At 40.4% G+C, this 21,358-nt stretch overlaps 1 protein-coding gene across 2 annotated transcripts in view; it reads left to right on the top strand.

The window, feature by feature from the left end:
- slc7a10 (solute carrier family 7 member 10) overlaps positions 1-21,124 on the top strand; it is an 84,417-nt gene extending 63,293 nt beyond the window's left edge. The window contains exons 5-11 of one of the 2 annotated variants that reach the window (XM_003225360.4): positions 2,252-2,405; positions 6,803-6,926; positions 7,103-7,206; positions 10,201-10,297; positions 15,951-16,100; positions 17,170-17,347; positions 20,547-21,124. In XM_003225360.4, coding sequence (XP_003225408.1) covers positions 2,252-2,405; positions 6,803-6,926; positions 7,103-7,206; positions 10,201-10,297; positions 15,951-16,100; positions 17,170-17,347; positions 20,547-20,674 — 935 coding nt within the window. In that variant the 3' untranslated portion in view covers positions 20,675-21,124. The remainder of the gene's footprint in view (positions 1-2,251; positions 2,406-6,802; positions 6,927-7,102; positions 7,207-10,200; positions 10,298-15,950; positions 16,101-17,169; positions 17,348-20,546) is intronic. The other variant, XM_062961570.1, reaches the window with a different exon arrangement.
- Positions 21,125-21,358: the final 234 nt, after the last annotated feature.

Here is a 21,358-nt window from a genome sequence, read left to right as displayed (position 1 = left end):
GGACCCTCACCCAAGTATAAGCCGAGGGGGGCTTTTTCAGTCCTAAAAAAAGGGCTGAAAAACTAGGCTTATACTCGAGTATATACAGTAAATAGATTAGACAGATCATTGGGTTGTATGTTTTCTGGGCTGTATGGCCATGTTCCAGAAGTATTCTCTCCTGACGTTTCACCCACATCTATGGCAGGCATCCTCACACCTCTGAGGATGCCTGCCGTAGATGTGGGTGAAACGTCAGGAGAGAATACTTCTGGAACATGGCCATACAGCCCAGAAAACATGCAACAACCCTGTGATCCCGGCCATGAAAGCCTTCGACAAGACAGATAATTGTTCTTCCCAATCTACTTTGGGAACTATAGTGTTCTTAGGAGAACTAGGGTACCTTCACCCAACGTCAACAACCAAGTTGCTATGGGGAAATCTTAAACAACAGGTATACGTCCCTAGAGCCCCTTCCACATTGAATTCCATTTGATCATGTAGTGGCTCGAGCACTGGACTATGGCTCTAGAGCAGGCATGGGCAAACTTCAGCCCTCCGGGTATTTTGGACTTCAACTCCCACAATTAAGTGGTTGAGATGGGAAAAAAGGGCATGAGGCCAGGAATTGTGGGAGTTGAAGTCTAAAACACTTGGAGGGCCAAAGTTTGCCCTATGCCTGCTCTAGAGACCAGCATTTGAATTTCTGCTCAGCCATTGAAAACTCACTTGGTGAATCTTGGGCATGTCATATTTTCACAACCTCAGAGAAAGGCAAAGGCACCTTTTCTCCAAGCAAACCTTGCCAAGAAAACCCTTTGATAGGGTCCTAGCATCACCATAGGTCAAAAATGATTTGATGACACAAAACAATAAAAACTAATCAGTTAGCTGATATAATTACAAATTTTTGGGAAAACTTTGCTTTCCCATTTCTGAAATATAATTAAAATGGTATGTTTTAGGTATTTAAAAAACCTGAAAGCTACAAGTTAGTGTTCCTCCTGTCTAGCGCATTGCCACCTTGACAGCAACAGTGCAAGTCGTTGCTTGAGCCGCCACCATTTTTTGGTGCTATGGGTAAAAGTCAAGTCTAGTTGTGTCCGACTCTGGGGGTTGGTGCTCATCTCCATTTCTCAGCCAAAGAGTTGGGGTTGTCCGTAGACACCTCCAAGGTCATGTGGCCGGCATGACTGCATGGAGTGCCATTATCTTCCCACCGGAGCAGTACCTATTGATCTGCTTGTTTGGCAGAAACTGAGGCTAACAGCAAGAGCTCACCCCGCTCCTTTTGGCACTATACCCTGTGCTTATCAAACAATTTAATTTGTTTTTTTCTTTGCGCTATACCCTGTACTTATAAAAAAAAATTAAATTGCACCATTGCGGCACAAAAGGACTAACATGATTCCTCATTACAGTGCAATATTGACATGTAGTTATATATTTCTTATTGCATTATTACCCCGGTGGTGAAGTGTGTTAAAGCACTGAGCTGCTGAACTTGCAGACCGAAAGGTCCCATGTTCAAATCCCGGGAGCGGAGTGAGCACCAGCTGTTGCTCCAGCTTCTCCCAACCTAGCAGTTCGAAAACATGCCAATGTGAGTAGATCAATAGGTACTGCTCCAGCGGGAAGGTAATGGCGGTCCATGCAGTCATGCCAGCCACATGACCTTGGAGGTGTCTACGGACAACGCCGACTCTTCGGCTTAGAAATGGAGATGAGCACCAACCCCCAGAGTCAGACATGACTGGACTTAATGTCATGGGAAACCTTTACCTTACTTTACCTTATTGCATTATGACTTGACAACAAGTAGATTGTTCTTTGTGGTCACAGTTGCAGTATTAACAAAGGATCATGCTATGTCACAAGCATTATCCTTTGTTAATGTAATGTTACTTATTTATGCCATTTTTGGAAAAATCAATTAATTGCAAGCAGCTGGATATTTGGAACTAATTACCTCCAAGCTTTGGATCTATCAGGAGGGAAAGAATTTTCAATTTTTTTAAAAACTGGTTCTCTTGTTGCTCATGTTCTGAAAACTAGTGCCCAAACAGGGTGCCATTGGGGGATCATGAGCTAAGATGGGATGATCCATGATGTGCTTGATGGCACGGGACTACAGCTCCCAGCATCCTTCACTATTGGTCATACTGTCTGAGGATACTGGGAGTTGGAGTCGAAGCACATCTGGATGGTCCCTCATGAACTCAATGCAAAAATGCACTTCTCCCTTAATTTGCATTATGCTTTGCTTTAGGAAACTATGAAGAACTTCTGCCAAGCAATGCTTTCAATTTTTGGATGACCCCTTCAGTGGGGCATTTGGCATTAGCTTTCCTCCAAGGCTCCTTTGCATTCAGTGGCTGGAACTTCCTAAATTATGTAACGGAAGAATTAGTTGATCCTCGCAGGCAAGTATTTGTTCCCGGCTTGACCTTGCTTGGGAGAGAGACCAGCCGCATTGTTGTGCAGCGCCCTTCTTTCCACATGTGCCTGGCATGCTGTACTAAAGAATACCATCAATCTACAAATACAAAAAACTGATTCTGGGAGGTGAACCAATTATGCAAAGGAGGCACATTTGCATATTTACAAGTTGCATATTTAGTTTGGGTTGCACCTGGAACGTTTTTGGTGGGAAGGGTAATCTAATTGTGTCTCCGGTTGAGTCACAGATAAGAGGAAAGGTGATAAGGATTGTTTGCCGGATCTCACGCCCTGGCCCTTCCTCTCCACTTTGAAGGGCTTAATCTCTTGGTGGGAGATGAAAGTACAGATTCCCCACTTCCCTTAGGCTCAGCTCCCGGCACTTTTCCAGATCAAATAGTACAGTAGCACCTTGCTATAATTTTCAAGGCTTTTCCTCCTGAAACTGGCCAGAAACTTTCCCGAGGAAGGATCTATATCAAGGCTGCCAAATTCATTTTCATGGAGGACTACAACAGCCTTAGGGTTGCTAGAGCCGGCCCAAGGTAATTTTCAAGTATAGGCGAACAGAATTTTGCCCCCCCCCCCCCCCAAACCAATCACTGAAAAATAAAAGCATTGGATAGACGAAAATGTTAGATAATAAGGAGGGATTAAGGAAAAACAACACTCTGAAAACAGGGGAAATCCAGACAGGAAACAATCAGGGCCAACCAACCAAGGATGCCCCCAGGGAGGAAGCAGCCAGGCTTTGAATCTGCAAGGGCATTAAATGCTAATCAAGGTGGCTAATTGCAGCATTCACACTAGCCTCACACAGACAAGAGCTCTTTCTCCCACCCTGGACTTTCCACAGATATATAAATCCCACTTACCAAGCTTCCAACATCTGAGGATGCCTGCCATAGATGTGGGTGGAACATCCCCTACAGGATGGCGCCACAGGCAACTGCCTAGTTCGCCTCTCGGTTGAACCGCCCCTGGTTGCCTTCAAAGGGCTGCTGAATCCATGGATGGAGAATCCGTGGATACAAAAGGCCAATGATATTTCTTTTTACATAATGGTTTTGTGTTTGCTCAGTTTTGGTCCCTAGATGTTACTGAACAACAACGCCCATCACTTTTGATGATCTGCCTGTGGACTGGGGATTATGGGAATTGCAACCAAGAAGCACTTGTGGCTCTGAGTTTCCAGAAAGGTTAACGGACATGTTAAAAGCCAGACATGCTATCCGCAAGCCTTGTATCTCAATTCAAACTCTACTATCTTGACTAAACGGAACAGACTGCAGCCTTCCAGATGTTACTGTACCACAACTACCATCAGCTCTAGTCATGGTGTCTAATGATGAGGAATATCAGCATTATATTACAGGATCTGAAGGGCCACATAAAATGACATGGCAGTCCCAAGCAGATGAGCAAATGCAGCTGGCACATTAATACACAACACTTAATGGCATCATCAGGAGCCACTTCTAAATCTTAGCTTTTGGCTCCGAACTCAATGACTAGGATGATCCTGAATTGCCAACCCAGGTCAGGGCTCATTAAGTGAATTAGCTGATACCAAGATTCGGGTAGGTTAAATGGGATATTTTTTAAGAATAACGACACTGGGAGCAGCTGAGGGCTTATGTGCTACCACTATGTATGTGCTGAAGTATTTTGAAACCCTGTTAATTTCTAAGCATGCATTCAAAACCACCACTATGTTTTCACCCTTATCACACTGTAATTAATAAGACTCGAATCTAAACCTCTTGAGATTTTCAAACTTCTGAGAAATCAGTGTGTAATACTTAAATGGTTTCTATTGGTTTCTGTGCCTTTCCTGGGAGCAGGCTGAGCCCGCCATTCATCAGAGCGAGGCCAATGCTTCAGATGGTGGATACTGGAGAGTCTTCCTCATGAGTTCCCAAGCACTGTCCTCTTGAGGAATAACCAAGATTCATTAGTGACAATGTGGCCTAATCCCTGAAATATGGGCGGGAATTGAAAGTCCCTCCAGAAGCTCATGAACCTCATAGCAGTCCTAACCAGCGTAACCAATGATGATGTATACTGGGAGCTGCAGTTCAACAGTATCCAAATGGCTCCACAATTGGAATGGAAGAAGGCTCCTATACTTGTGCCTATTGTGAAGGTCATTGGCTGAAGGGGATCTGTGTTCTGGATCAGGATCTGGGCCCTGGGTCAGAATCAATGCAGCCTTTGCTATTGGTCTCTTGATGCAGCTAATTTTTTCTCTGCCACATCAGTACACCGACTGCACCTCTATGTTGAGATCATGGCACCAGGTTGTCCACATGAAAAAGAGGACAGGACTCTTTTTAATACAGAATTTCAGCAAATATAGCTTCCCTTTTAAGCCACAACTGCTGAAAATCCCACCTGCACCACTATTCAAAGTACAGGAACTCTGTTCTTTTTCCCCATGTAGTTCCGATGGTCCCATCTCACTCCATCCCCTGGCAAAGTGCATACCCTGTTTCCCTGAAAATAAGACATCCCCTGAAAATAAGACCTAGTACAGGTTTTGCTGAATTGCTAAATATAAGGCCTCCCCCAAAAGTAAGACCTAGCAAAGTTTGTGTTTGGAAGCACGCCCGCCAAACATAATACCAGAGCATGTAGGATCAATAAATGTACATACCATAGATTGTTGTACTTGGAAATAATGGTAGTACAGTAGAGTCTCACTTATCCAAGCTTCTGGATTATCCAAGCCATTTTTGTAGTCAATGTTTTCAATATATCGTGATATTTTGGTGCTAAATTCGTAAATACAGTAATTACAACATAACATTACTGCGTATTGAACTACTTTTTCTGTCAAATTTGTTGTATAACATGATGTTTTCGTGCTTAATTTGTAAAATCATAACCTAATTTGATGTTGAATAGGCTTTTCCTTAACTCCTCCTTATTATCCAAGACATTAGCTTATTCAAGCTTCTGTCGACCCATTTAGCTTGGATAAGTGAGACTAGACTGTAACAAGAAATTCTTGATAGGATTCACAGTTTCTCTGGTTATGCTGGTTTGTGATGACAACTACTCTACAGTATATAATAAATGTTCATTTTTTGTTCAACAATAAATGTGAATTCTCCTTCATGGAAAAATAAGTCATCCCCTGAAAATAAGACCTAGTGCATCTTTGGGAGGAAAAATTAATATAAGACACTGTCTTATTTTTGGGGAAACACAGTAGTAACCTAGTTCAATTGGAGGTTTCTTTTGCACCTGAGATAGAAACCTTTGCAGGGTCTCACTGCTTAAATACAATGAATTTAAATGTTAATTCCTTTCCACGATACCCAAACTCTGCAGCCTCACTAGGTATAATGACAGGGCTGACATCGGGTCCTTCCACACAGCCATGTAACCCAGAATATCAAGGCAGAAAATCCCAGAATATCTGCTTTGAACTGAGTTATCTGAGTCCACACTGCTATATATCCCAGTTCAAAGCAGATAATGTGGGATTTTATTCAACTGTGTGGAAGGGGAAGTAGCAGTGGGATTTCAAGTGAAGTTATAGAGAACTAGCTGTGCCCTGCCACTCGTTGCTGTGGCATTGTCTGGTGGTGTTGGTGAGAAATTGTTGAGGTAGTGGTGGTATTGAATGTCTGGTTGTCTTTATGTTTAGTATGCACACTGAAGTGGATTATATGGCAGTGTGGAGTCAAGATAATCCAGTTCAAAGCAGATAATATAAGATTCTAAATGGGTTATATAGCTGTGTGGAAGGGCCTTGAGTCTACACTGCCATATAATCCAGTTAAAATCTGCTAATCTGTAGAAGAGGCCTAAGTGAGGCTTAACTCTGCTTGTCCCCTGGGCTGAGTAGGTTGCTAGGAGACCAAGTGGATGGAGCTTAGCCTTCAAACTGGCAGCAATTGGATAAAAACAATTATTCCTCTCCCTGTAATTAGGACTTTATTTTTCTTTTCTTTTTGTTGTATCAACCTAGAGCTGTGAATGATGGGTTGTGTTGTCAAATTTTGAGGTTGGGGGGCCTGTAGTTTTGTTGTTTTGTCCGCTGCCCTGATGCCATCACTCTTTTATATATATATAGAAGGGCAAGAGACTTCTTGTCTAAGGTCCTTTCCACACAGTTGTATAAAATCCACATTAACTGGATTATATGGCAGTGTGGACTCAGATACCCAGTTCAAAGCAGATATTGTGGATTATCTCCCTTGATATTCTGGGTTATATGGCAGTGTGGAAAGGCCCTAAGTCTAATGTCATTCCACTGAAGTTATACTATCTGCACAGAAGCAGATACAGTGAGAATCTGCCTTTTTCCTGGCATGTTTGTTATTCAGTGCTTGTCAATGCCTCCTGCTTGTTATTGTTTCTTTTTAATTAGGAATCTACCTCGTGCCATATTCATATCCATCCCATTGGTGACATTTGTGTACACGTTCACCAATATTGCATATTTCACTGCCATGTCACCCCAAGAGCTCTTGTCTTCTAATGCTGTTGCGGTAGTAAGTAAACTATTCCCTGGACATTTACAGTTTTTGTTATTGCCATCCATGTTCTGTGATTTGCATTGTTGTTATTGTTATTTTTATTACATTATTATTCCTATTATCATTACTATTATTAATGATACTACTACTCTTGCTATTGTAATCAATTTCTATATCTTTTGTTGCTTTAGACATTTGGCGAAAAGTTACTAGGATATTTTTCCTGGATTATGCCTGTCTCTGTGGCTCTGTCGACATTTGGAGGGATAAACGGATACCTTTTTACCTCATCAAGGTTAGACAAAGTACGATTTCCCTTTCCCTGAATCTTATTTCAGGGTGCAGAGAATTCCTTTTGTTTTCTTTACTAAGTTGCATAATTTTCTGTTGTGCTTTATGCAGCACAAGATGTCACTGTTTGCCGTTTCCAGTATTTTTTATTAATTATTAATATTATTAATTAGTCATATGTATTAGTTACCCTACCAAAAATCAGAATACATGGGGTGAACTCTGAAAGGTAAAATCAAGGTGAGAAATTATGATTTGCCCAAAATCCACACAATATGTTGGGATAAGGAGGAATCAACAGGATCAACCCAAGTGGGAGGATAAGGAAATACAGTAGAGTCTCACTTATCCAACACTCGCTTATCCAACGTTCTGGATTATCCAACACATTTTTGTAGTCAATCTTTTCAATACATTGTGACATTTTGGTACTAAATTTGTAAATACAGTAATTACTACATAGCATTACTGCATATTGAACTACTTTTTCTGTCAACTTTGTTGTATAACATGATGTTTTGGTACTTAATTTGTAAAATCATAACCTAATTTGATGTTCAATAGGCTTTTCCTTAATCCCTCCTTATTATACAACGTATTTGCTTATCCAACATTCTGCCGGCCCGTTTATGTTGGATAAGTGAGACTCTACTGTACCTCCAAAGTTATATTGAAATCAGCTAAACTTAAGCATTCTCCTCTGGTATTTGATACATTATATGGCTGCCCTCTTGGATGTGTTTCAAACGGGATAAAACAAACCCATGGGAGAATAATAATAATAATAATAATAATCATCATCATCATCATCATTTAATTACTTATTAATCGCCCTCCATCCAAGATGCTCTAGGCGATTTACAAGATAAAATTGTAAAGGATAAAAATACATACATACAAATATTGATAAAATTAACATAGATCAAAAGCTCTAGTAAAAAGCCAGGCTATCAATGTATGATAGAGGAGTTCTCTCAAGTTAAAAAATAGCATTTTGGGGGTTTTTCACTTTTATTGGGGGGTCTTGTACTTTTAACCCCAGCAAATGTGGAGAGCTGGCTGTATAGTCAAGTAATACATAGCTACATATGTATTCAGGGTGAGCATTTGTCATTAGCCCCAGCTCCCTTTCTACCTATCAGATCGAAAGCAGACATGCGAGTAGATAAATAGGTACTGCTTTTAGTGGGGAGGTAATAAAGGTGCCCTTAAGGAGATCGATCAGGAAGATGTCTTAGGATGACAAAGCTCCTCGGCATGGAAGATGGAGCGACAGTACCCACCTATGTCCAGAGTCGAGCACAATCCCCAAGATGCCAAAAATAAGATGGGAAATGCCTTTACCTCTGTCTATATATTGTTAATTATATAACAGCATTGGATGCTTGCTGTATGTGTGTTCTGTAATCTGCCCTGAGTCTCCTCGGGGAGATAGAGCGGAATATAAATAAAGTATATTATTATTATTATTATTATTATTATTATTGACACAACAACATTGTATGACACAGCAAACAAGATAGATATGCTGGATTTCATATCACAAAATCACAAGTCGAACACTTCCCAAGTGTCTAGGACTGTGTGATGTATTTTCGGATGATGCGTGCAGTAGGGTGGCCTTTATTATTATTATTATTATTATTATTATTATTATTATTATTATTATTATTATTTAAAATAGTTGTTAAGAGAATTTTTAAAACTGTCCTTCATACTTGTACAAGCATATGATCAAAATGATCAAGACTGCATACAGTAGTCTCAGCTGTGCACCATCGAATAGTGGAATATTTTTATTAAGATTCTCATTATGGTGGCGTTTCAAAATCCAAAATACTTCTGATCCCAAGCATTTTGAATAAGAGGGACTCAGCCTGCATTCTTAAATAAGTCAAGTACTTCAGCTTGGAATCACCAACAGAGTAGTCTTAAGTCCAAGGCCAACAAACATTAAAGGAACAAGCAACATAGCAGCCATATTACAGTCTTATTTATTTATTTATTTATTTACAGTATTTATATTCCGCCCTTCTCACCCCGAAGGGGACTCAGGGCGGATTACAATGAACACATATATGGCAAACATTCAATGCCAACAGACAAACAACATACATTAGACAGACTCAGAGGCATTTTTAACATTTTTCCAGCTTCACGATTCCGGCCACAGGGGGAGCTGTTGCTTCACCGTCCAGTAGTGGCTGTACTTCCTCATTCCTTTCCTCGTGTTTTTGCTGGCACTTTTATGGTGTTGTAAATTAGTTAAATTAGCCTCCTGCATAAAGTGTACCTAAATTTCCCTACTTGACAGATGCAACTGTCTTTCGGGGCTGCATAGGTTAACAGCAAGCCGGGCTATTTAATGGTCGGGGGCTTAACCCGACCTGGGCTTCGAACTCATGACCTCTCGGTCAGTAGTGATTTATTGCAGCTGGTTACTAGCAAGCTGCGCCACAGCCCGGCCCCGGTCTTAAGTCAGTCCAATTACCAAACTTTCAAACGACAAAGCTGTGTCCACAAAACCAATGCCAAAGTCATTAAGCAGTCCAAAGTTCCAACAGCCTCTATGGGATGTTAAAGCAAAAGGTCCAAAACTTGGTTACAAACGTTGCAGCCAGCAATCAGGTATCACACTTCAACCGCTTAAATGCTGCTTTCATGGCTGATCCCGATTGCTGGCAATCCTCTCATTGATTCTGGCTGAACGCTTCATTTGGAATTTTTCTCTTCTGTGTTCTGCAATGGAAAGCACAGTTCCATAGAAGCCTCTTGAGCTTGGCCAGCAGGGTGAGTAATTGTTGCATCTGGGTGTGACTGAGGAAATTGCTGTTCCATAATGGGCACAACCAAATCCTCATCCACTCTATTCATGACAAAATAACCTAAATATTTTTCTTATTACTACACTATCCTTGTTAGGAAAAAAGAATAGTTGTTGCTAGACTTTCTAACAGGCCATGCTGTCCGCACTCAGTGTTTTTATTCTTCTTTTCAGGTTGTGTTTTTCTGGAGCACGTGAAGGCCATTTACCCAGTTTGCTGTCTATGATTCATGTCAGACACTGCACCCCTATTCCAGCCCTCCTTGTCTGTGTAGGTCTTGCTTTCAATGGCGTAGCAATTACATGGAAAGGGGATCTAGTTTTTAATTGTATTTAATGGTAGATTTATATGATGGGGAGTACTTGTTGAGAACTTTACTACATTCATCTCTGTTCTGTGGAGACAATATAATCTATCTTTCTATCTGTCTGTCTATCTGTATTTATTTATTTAAGATATTTTTACACTGCTTTTCTCCGGGAGTGTTGCACTAGGGCCCCAAAGCCTCTTTTCACCACAAACCACATACTGTCCAGATCAGGGGTCCCCAAACTTTTTAAGCAGAGGGCCGGTCCACAATCTTTCAGAGTGTTGAGGGGCCGAATTATCATTTGAAAAAAAATACAAACAAATTCCTATGCATACTGCACATGTCTTATTTGTAGTGCAACAACAACAACGAAAGAACAATACAATATTTAAAAATGAAAACAATTTTAACCAACATATACCTATTAGGATTTCAATGGAAAGTGTGGGCCTGCTACTGGCCAATGAGATAGTCAAGTTAATTAGGATTGTTGTTGTTGTGTGCCTTCAAGTCATGTCAGACTTTGGCTGAGCATAAGTCTAAAATTATTTATTTATTTACTGCATTTATTTACTACATTTATATCCCACCCTTCTCACCCTGAAGGGGACTCAGAGCAGCTGTATGTACATCTATATATATAAAAGAGTGATGGCATCACGGCGACTCACAAAACAACAAAAGTACAGGCCCCGCAACCTCGAAATTTGACAACACAACCCATCATCCATGCCTCCAGGTTGATACAACAAAAAGAAAAGAAAAACAAACTCCTAATTAGAGGGAGAGCAATAATTTTTTATCCAATTGCTGCCAGTTTAGAGGGCTAATCTCTGCCCACTTCGTCTCCTAGCAACCAACTCCTAGCAAGCCAAGGGACAGCCAGGGTTCAGTTAGGGGACAGGCAGACTTAGGCTATCTAATTTGCACTGGATTATATGGCAGTGTAGACTCAAGGCCCTTCCACACAGCTATATAACCCATTTAGAATCTTATATCATCTGCTTTGCACTGGGTTATCTTGACTCCACATTGCCATATAATCCACTTCAGTGTGCATTTTATACAGCTGTGAAGAAGGGGCCTCATATAATCCAGTTCTAAGCAGATAATATAAGATTATCAATAAACAGTAGAGTCTCACTTATCCAACATAAACAGGCTGGCAGGATAAGTGAATATGTTGGATAATAAGAAGGGATTAAGGAAAAGCCTATTAAACATCAAATTAGGTAATCGTTATACAAATTAAGCACCAAAACATCATATTATACAACAAATTTGACAGAAAAAGTAGTTCCATGTGCAGTAATGCTAGGTAGTAATTACAGTAGAGTCTCACTTAACCAACACTCGCTTATCCAATGTTCTGGATTATCCAATGCATTTTTGTAGTCAATGTTTTAAATGCATTGTGATGTTTTGGTGCTAAATTCATAAATACAGTAATTACTACATAGCATTACTGTGTATTGAACTACTTTTTCTGCCAAATTTGTTGTCTAACATGATGTTTTGGTGCGTTGGATAATCCAGAACATTGTATAAGTGAATGTTGGATAAGTGAGATTCTACTTTAATATGAAATAATTACTGGGATAGAATAATGCAGAACAATATAACCTCTAAAACCAGGACAGTAAATAAACAGGGGAATTCCTCACAGGAAACAATCAGGGCCAGCTAACATCTCCCAACAAAGTATTCCCATCATCAAAGTCTGGCAAATCCTCTGTTTTCTCAGGGCCACAGACAGTAGAAGCACATAAAATATCGCAAACAACACCACTCTGAAAACAAGGGAATTCCAGACAGGAAACAATCAGGGCCATCTAACACCTCCCAACAAAAAATTCACTCAAGGAGGAAACAGCCAGGCTTTAAAGCTGCAAGGCCATTACATCCTAATCATTTTTCCTAATTGCAGCATTCATACTTGCCTCCAACAGAAAAAAAACCAATCAGAAATATTGTATATTCACAACCGTTAGGAAATAATATCCCCTGATGGCTCAGCGTGTTAAAGCGCTGAGCTGCTGAACTTCTGGACCAAAAGGCCGCAGGTTTGAATTGGGGGAGCGGAGAGAGCCCCCACTGTTAGCCACAGCTTCTGCCAACCTAGAAGTTCAAAAACATGCAAAAGTGAGTGCATCAATAGGTACTGCTCCGGCGGGAAGGTAACGCCGCTCCATGTAGTCATCCCACATGACCTTGGAGGAGTCTACGGACAACGCCGGCTCTTCGGCTTAGAAATGGAGATGAGCACCAACCCCCAGAATCAGACATGACTGGACTTAACGTCAGGGGAAAATGTTTACCCTTTACCTTAACTACCACCAATTCCTCAATACTTTATTTCCCATACCACAGACTTCGCCACAGCAACGCGTGGCCGGGCACAGCTAGTACAATATATTATACTAGCTTTGCCCGGCCACACGTTGCTGTGGCTTATGGGAATCCTTTGTTGGCGAGGTAGAATAGCAGTGAATAGCCTTGCAGTCTCAAAGCCTGGCCGTTTTCTGGAGTAGCTGGAGCTTTTTGTTGTATGAACGTAGAGGCATGGATGAGGGGTTGTGCTGCCAAGTTTAGTGTTTCTGGGATGTGTAGTTTTGTTGTTTTGTCCTAGGCCAAAATTTCATTACCCTTTTATATATATAGATTATTAGCATAACACAATATTAGCATTATATATTACTACTAGCTGTGCCCGGCCACGCGTTGCTGTGGCGAAGTCTGGTGGTCTGGGAAATAAAGTATTGAGGAATTGGTGGTCGTTAAGGTAAAGGGTAAAGGTTTCTCCTGACGTTAAGTCCAGTCGTGTCTGACTCTGGGGGTTGGTGCTCATCTCCATTTCTAAGCCGAAGAGCCGGCGTTGTCCATAGACTCCTCCAAGGTCATGTGGCATGACTGCATGGAGCGCCGTTATCTTCCCACTGGAGCGGTACCTATTCATCTACTCTCATTTGCATGTTTTTGAACTTTAGGGTTGGCAGAAGCTGGGGCTAACAGTGGGGGCTCTCTCCGCTCCCCCAATTCAAGCCTGCGACATTTCGGTCCAGAAGTTCAGCAGCTCAGCGCTTTAACATGCTGCACCATCAGGGGATATTATTTCCTAAAGGTTGTGAATATACAATATTTCTGATTTTTTTTGTCTGTTGGAGGCAAGTATGAATGCTGCAATTAGGGAAAATGATTAGCATGTAATGGCCTTGCAGCTTTAAAGCCTGGCTGTTTCCTCCCTGAGTGAATTTTTTGTTGGGAGGTGTTAGCTGGCCTGGATTGTTTCCTGTCTGGAATTCCCTTGTTTTCAGAGTGGTGTTCTTTGCGATATTAATTAGATAATCTGTGGAAGAGGCCTAAGTGAAGCCTAACTCTGCCTGTCCCCTGGGGTGAGTTGGTTGCTAGGAGACCAAGTGGGTGGAACTTAGCCTTCTAACTGGCAGCAATTAGATAAAAACAATTATTCCTCTCACTCTAATTAGGACTTTATTTTTCTTTTCTTTTTGTTGTATCAACCTAGAGGCGTAGATGATGGGTTGTGTTGTCAAATTTCGAGGTTGGGGGGCCTGTAGATTTGTTGTTTTGTCCGCTGCCCTGATGCCATCACTCTTTTATATATATAGATATTGAACTATACCACTATACTATTATATAATATGTAATATATAACATATAATTAATATTATTATATGGTATTACTATTAGTATTATATTGTATAACATAAGATTATTATCAATATTATATGTATATACAATATATTATATTATTAAAACAGATATAAAAATATTATATTATAAAACTGAGGCCAGGTAAATGACCTTGGAGGGCAGCATCCGGCCCCCGGGCCTTAGTTTGGGGACTCCTGGTCCAGAAAATAGAATGTAAGAATTTATTAAAAGCAGAGTATAATAATAGCTGGATATAGGAAAAGCAAGCAAATATTAAAAAGGAATCAAAGTTCAAAAGGTTATGTCCATAGAAGTCAAAAGTCCAAAAATCCCTTTAGAGAAAGTCTATAAATAAGTCCAGTGCAATATGCAAAGGCAAGGTACAAAAATACAAGGCAGGCAAAACTATGCCTCACAAGATCAGAATGCAGGAACAGCTTGACATTTGGTTACATGAATTTCACGACCCTTGACACCCGAGAGCTCTGTACCTGAATGCAGTGTTACTGTCACAAAGATTGTATCAACATGAACCACTTTTAAAAAGCCCAAATTCCTCCCATGAGATCATTTCGTTTGCACCTGCTTCGCTGGGCCTTATCTTTAAGCCGCTTGGAGAAACAAGTCCTTAACTGAAGGCCCTGTTGTCTCCACTCCAATCTTTCTTGCCTTGACAAACATTTGTCTCCCTCATTTCCTTCGGTCTCCACTTCTGGCAGGTTCCCATGAGAACGGCTTTCATCGTTCTCCTGGGAACTTCCAGGAGATTCCAGAACATTTCTCTCTGGGCCTCTAAATCTCTCCCAGCATCCCCAGCCTCATCTTCTGAACACTCAGAATCTGACCTGGCTACAACAGCGAGCGGACCCAAGGCAGCTTACAAGATATAAAATGTACAATACAGAAGTTTAAAACGTAGTTTAAATCAAATATTTGATATAACTTCATTGCTACTTGATGCACAATTAATAAAGCCATTTAAAAGAGTACAGAAGATAGGCAATATTCAAAAATAAAAACGCACCAGCATATTCTTAGTTGTTAAATCGGTTGTTGAGAATTGCATCAATGCTTTCGGAAACCCCATTTACAGTACATAGGAATAAATAATTCAGGGCTAAGGCTGGATTTTATACCTTCTAGCCTCAGGTCATGCATTGAATCCAATTGTACTTATGTACAAGATATGAAAGAGGGGCCCCTGGTGGCACAGTGTGTTAAAACACTGAGCTGCTGAACTTGCAGACCGAAAGGTCCCAGGTTCAAATCCCGGGAGTGGAATGAGCGCCCACTGTTAGCCCCAGCTCCTGCCAACCTAGCAGTTCGAAAACATGCAAATGTGAGTAGATCAATAGGTACCGCTCCGGCGGGAAGGTAACGGCGCTCCATGCAGTCATGCCGGCCACATGACCTTGGAGGTGTCTATGGACAACGCCGGCTCTTTGGCTTAGAAATGGAGATGAGCACCAACCCCCAGAGTCGGTCACGACTAGACTTAACATCAGGGGAAACCTTTACCCTTAACTTATTGAGCTTGATATCAAAAAGTTTTTCAGATTACCTAGGGAGACCCAATAAATAATGGAGTTGAAACTCAAACCACCCGAGACCTACTTGCCTTTCGGAAAGCCTGCAAAACCTTGCTCTTCTGACAAGCTTGAAAAACTCGGGGCTATGTCTGTTTTTATTGTTGCTTTTATTGTGGTTTTTATTGTTTTTATTGTTATTTTAAAGCCAAGTGTATTGTTTTAATCTATTTCTGTAAAACGCTCCGAGCCAAACTGGGAGTAGCGGTATACAAGTTTAATAAATAAATAAATAAATAAATAAATAAAATAAGATTGGGGTAGAAAGAGATGGTTGGTTATATTTTGCTATCTTTAAAAAAAAACCCTTCGGAAATGATTCAATTTAAACATATTTCTGCTCTTTCCCCCCCAGTGTATGGCTACAGTTGTCATTATGCTGGTTGGAGACACCTATACGTTAATTAACTATGTGTCTTTCATTAACTACCTCTGCTACGGAGTGACAATCATAGGCTTGATTGTACTGCGATGGAAGAAACCCAAGATCTTCCGACCTATCAAGGTGAAAAATATTGGGGCTTTCTGAATGATATTTCCACGGCTGTTGATCAAAGTGCTGTAGACAGAGGTGCGCACGTTGGGGGTCCTCCTGGACTCAGCATTGAATCCAGGTTTCTGCAATGGCCAGGAGGGCCTTTGCACAATAAAAATGTGTGCAACAATTGCGCCTGTTCCTTGAGAGGCCGGATCCAGCCACAGTGGTACATGCATTAGTTACATCCCGTTTGGATTACTGTAATGTATTCTACGTGTAACTGGCTTTGAAGACTGTTCAGATCGAGCCAGAAAGTGTTGGGTTTTTTTGCAAACATAGTTTTATTAGTTTTAACTATGTATTTTAATAAGTCCTGTGTTTAATTCTATTATAATGTTTGTACAATCATGGTTTTTAATTTCCATATTTTATGATTTTTAGTGTTAGACGCATTGAGTCTCCTTTGGGAGAGAGGAAGCAGGATAAAAATACTAATGCAATCAAATGCTCCTTTGGTGTCTAAGGGGCCGGGCTGTGGCGCAGGCTGGTAAACAGCTGCTGCAATAAATCACTCTGACCATGAGGACATGAGTTCAAGGCCAGCCCATGTCGGGGTGAGCACCCGTCAATTAAAAATAAAAATAGCCCCTGCTCGTTGCTGACCTAGCAACCTGAAAGATAGTTGCATCTATCAAGTAGGAAATAATGTACCACTTATAAAAAAGTGGGGAGGCAAGTTTAACTAATTTACAACGTTGGAATGAGGAAGTGCCGTCAGAGTGGATGATGAAGCAGCTGCTCCCCCCTGTGGCCAGAATCGAACATCCCCTCAGGAGAAGGTTAAATTGCCTCTGCGTCTGTCTGTCTGTCTGTCTGTGTCTGTCTATGTCTCAGTTCGATGTGTTTATGGGCATTGAATGTTTGCCCTATATGTACATAATGCGATCCGCCCTGAGTCCCCTTCGGGGTGAGAAGGGCGGAATATAAATACTGTAAATAAATAAATAAATAAATAAATAAATAAATAAGGGACAATGGGGACTAGGACAGAAATAATGGGCTTCTGTACACTTCCAATATTTTCCTCTCCTTTTAGGTTAATCTTCTGGTCCCAATCACTTACCTGATATTTTGGGCCTTTCTCTTGATCTTCAGTTTATATTCTGAACCAATAGTCTGTGGAATTGGACTGATTATCATATTAACTGGAGTGCCAGTGTTTTTCATTGGAGTATACTGGAAAAATAAACCAAAGTGTGTAAACCGGATAACAGGTAAGAAAGAACCCGCCATCATATTCAATATGAGAAGTGAACCTAGACAGCTTTGTCTATGGAATAAATTCACTTTGACAAAGGCATTTTCAGAATTTTGGGAAAATTTGGAGATCATAATCTTTTGGAAAAGTTTGATCTTTTAGAGAAGAGCCAAAAGCCCTTTGGAGTAGAATCTTCACATATAGTATACAACCAAATGTAATATGCAAGGCAATGTCTTCAGTTGTTAGACTGAAGCTATTGTCTCTGATCTGTTAGGAAAATAGAAATCATGTCAGTGCACAAAAACAGCAGTTTCAGAAGTGTTTTTCAGTGCTCAAAAATATATATCTACTCTCCCATAAAACAACTAGTTTTATATAATGCGCTCCAGTGACAAAAATGAAGTAGGCTTTGGTAAAATAACATATTTGGTTTACTCACAACTTCATGTGTTCAGCATAACACAGCTACATAGCTTATCAGTCCAGTTTCAGATATGTTTGAGATAGGGTTGTTGTATGTCTTTCGGGCTGTGTGGCCATGTTCCAGAAGTATTCTCTCCTGACGTTTCGCCCACATCTATGGCAGGCATCCTCAGAGGTTGTGAGGCATGGATAAACTAAGTAAGGAAAGGAAAGAATATATATCTGTGTAGAGTCCAGGGTGTGGCAAGAGTCCACACCAAGCAAGTATTTGCTCTTAGCAGTCCAAAGTCTAAGAAGATTCTAAAATGGAGTCTGAGGTGTGAGCAGTCTCAGATCAGATCATGTGGTCTGCAGCCCCTCCCACAACCTCTCAGGAAACATAGAGCAGAAGAAGCTGCATACCAGAATATACAAACAAAACAGTAAGCAAACAGAATCATAGAATAACAAATTACTAGAGGAGGCTTGAAGAAAGTTGTCATTTCCAACAATAATAGGTATCGGAATCATCATAAAATTAATGTACTTTTGTATCAAGAACAGAAGTGAGATTTGTACTAATGCCTTTGCCTTTGCAAATTTCACAATATTGAATGATAACAATATGATTCTACTTTACCATGAGTCTTCTTTGTGGAGAGAAAAAGCAGGGTATAAATAAACATAATAAACATAATAGTAATGCTGCTACTACTACTGCTGCTGCTACTGCTACTACTACTATTACTACTAATAATAATATTTTGAATTCTCAAGCCAGAGAGTTCTAGTGCCCCACCAAACTACAAACCCTTAGTTTTGGTATTTTTAAAACTAAAGTAATCACTTACAGTTTAGCGTACACTATCTTTATTAAAATGTTAATTAACAGAGTTAATATATTGCCTTCTTCTTGTTCCGTATGGTCTGTTTTGACTTGCAAAGGGCCTCCAAGGGCTCATAATCTTTCCTTACTGTACACTTTTGATCCTCCCTTCCACAGTAAGGTAAATATCTCCATAGGGTTTGAGCTCCATGCCCAATAATCCCTTTGCATTGGCTACATTAAATGAGGCTAGAGTTGCCCATCATATTTGTCCAGACCCTGTGGTTTCTGGGCCCAAATCTAAGGGTATGTCACTAAGCATTATCAATTAATGATCAACCACATTTGCAAACATAGCTTGTTGTTCAAAGACAAAAAGAAAGAGATCAAATGTGTTTTCCTGTTTGAAATTAGGACAGGAATTATATTATTATTATTATTATTATTATTATTATTATTATTATTATTATTATTACAGTAGAATCTCACTTATCCAACATAAACGGGCCGGCAGAATGTTGGATAAGCGAATATGTTGGATAATAAGGAGGGATTAAGGAAAAGCCTATTAAACATCAAATTAGGTTATGATTTTATAAATTAAGCACCAAAACATTATGTTATATAACAAATTTGACAGAAAAAGTAGTTCAATACACAGTAATGCTATGTGATAATTACTGTATTTATGAATTTAGAACCAAAATATCACGATGTATTGAAAACATTGACTACAAAAATGCGTTGGATAATCCAGAACGTTGGATAAGTGAGACTCTACTGTATTATTATTGACACAAAGACATAGTATGACACAGCAAACGAGATATATATGCTGGTATAGATATATATATAACCACCAGCAATAATAATAATAATAATAATAATAATAATAATGTTTATTTATACCCTGATTTTCTCTATTCAAGGAGACTCAAAGCAGCTACGGGGACTATAGCCAGCTCGCTACATTCACTAGGATTAGGGGCACAGGACCCCGTAAAAGTGAAAAAATGCAAATTTTAAAAATGCTATTTTTTTACCCAAGAAGAACACCTCTCTAAGAATTTCTGCATCTTCCAGCACAATTCTCTAGTCAACTTCCACTGGGAGCTGAACACACAATTGCATTGGAGGGCTTGAGATTCCTAGGGAGGTGGTCTCGCTAGGTCCTCCAGCATGGTTGGAGCAAGGTAACCATGGAGGACCTCCTAGATATTCCTCAAGAGAACATCAGAATTGGAGAATTCAAATTTTCATTTCCCACTTGGAGATGACCCACAGAAACTGGAGACAGATGACATCATCCCACAAGTGGGGGGAAAGTGGAGGGAACCGTCTTACCCTGTTCCTTCCAGTCTTTCCCCGTCTTCTGGGATGGCTAGCCATCCCAAGTCCTGTCTTCTACCCGTTTCCCCCACTTTCTCAGGTTTAGAGATGGATTTAGGGCTCTGTTTCCATGCTCTGTGGAAATGGAGTCCCACAGAGTCCCACCAGAAGTGCCATTATGTCATGTGATAGCCTCCGTGGGGCTCCATTTCCGAAGTACATGGAAACAGAACCCTAAACCCGTGGGATGAAGTCCTTAGGGCAGTGGTTCTCAACCTGTGGGTCCCCAGATATTTTGGCCTTCAACTCCCAGAAATCCCAACAGCTGGTGAACTGACTGGGATTTCTGGGAGTTGTAGGCCAAAACCCCTGGGGACTGACATGTTGACAACCACTGCCTTAGGGCCATACACTGAGAACTATCAGCCCTACTTGGGGATGATGGTAACCTCAGTCAAAAACACACAGAGGATATACCACTAAGTCATGAAGGGCTCATAGGAGATGCCAAGAATAGAACATGGGGCTTTCAGAACTCAAAGCACATGATACAACTCTTGAACCATATTTCATGCCTAATTGATAATTGCCAAGTTGGTGTTACATTTACCCTGATAACAACAACAACTCCTTCTCCTTTTTGTCTTCTTTTCAGAATCCTTGACACATTGGGGCCAGAAGGTGTGTTTTGTTGTGTATCCTCAGGGGGGATCACTAGAAGAGGACGATCTACCTTTCACTCATCCGCCCCGCCCAGGAAGTGAAAAGAGCTCGAAGAAATAATTATCTATTTTACACATGCAAAGTAGATTCTGTTGTTTACATGATGATTTTTTTGGAAAAAGATGAAAAAAATCTTGAAAATGTTTTTTTTTTTTTAGAAATTCAATAGTAAAACATATAAAATGAAATGCACCATTTCGTCAATTCTAGCGGACAGCTAATAGCACTTAGCTCATTTTCCTAAAAAGAAGAAAAAAGAGTTAAATACAATAAAAAGAGGTGGTTGCTTTGTTTCTGGCGGAGTGGACTGGCATTCTGAACTGCATTCTGCATTTCAAACTGAACCTCAGAAGTCTACATTAAATGCAGCAGTTCTTCCAGGCACTGCTATAACTCCGTATTGGGGCTGGAGGGGAATGCAGTTACTATTTGGTTGAGAGAATAAGAAAAAGGCTATCCCACAGAATGACTTGACAGTGTTCAATTTAATAAATTGAGGTAATGAATGAGTATTTTACCAAGAAGTCTGAACTGATTATAGCTTTTTTCCCATTATAGACAAATTGGGAAACTATGCAAACACATTCAAGCCATATTTCATGTCTGGGCTTATTCTGAAGCTACCGATCATGATTTCTCAATTCAGAAGCTGTAGTAAACAGAAAATATCCTGATATGTTTGCAGCAACAGAATAATAAATGGGTCATAGGCTACGTCACGATGCCTAAATATCCTGAAGACAC

This window comes from Anolis carolinensis, unplaced genomic scaffold (assembly GCF_035594765.1).
Source record: "Anolis carolinensis isolate JA03-04 unplaced genomic scaffold, rAnoCar3.1.pri scaffold_9, whole genome shotgun sequence".
In the NCBI taxonomy this organism is placed as follows: Eukaryota; Metazoa; Chordata; class Lepidosauria; order Squamata; family Dactyloidae; genus Anolis; species Anolis carolinensis.
Note: the sequence above shows the minus strand (reverse complement) of the source record. Positions and strands in the feature narration are given on the sequence as shown.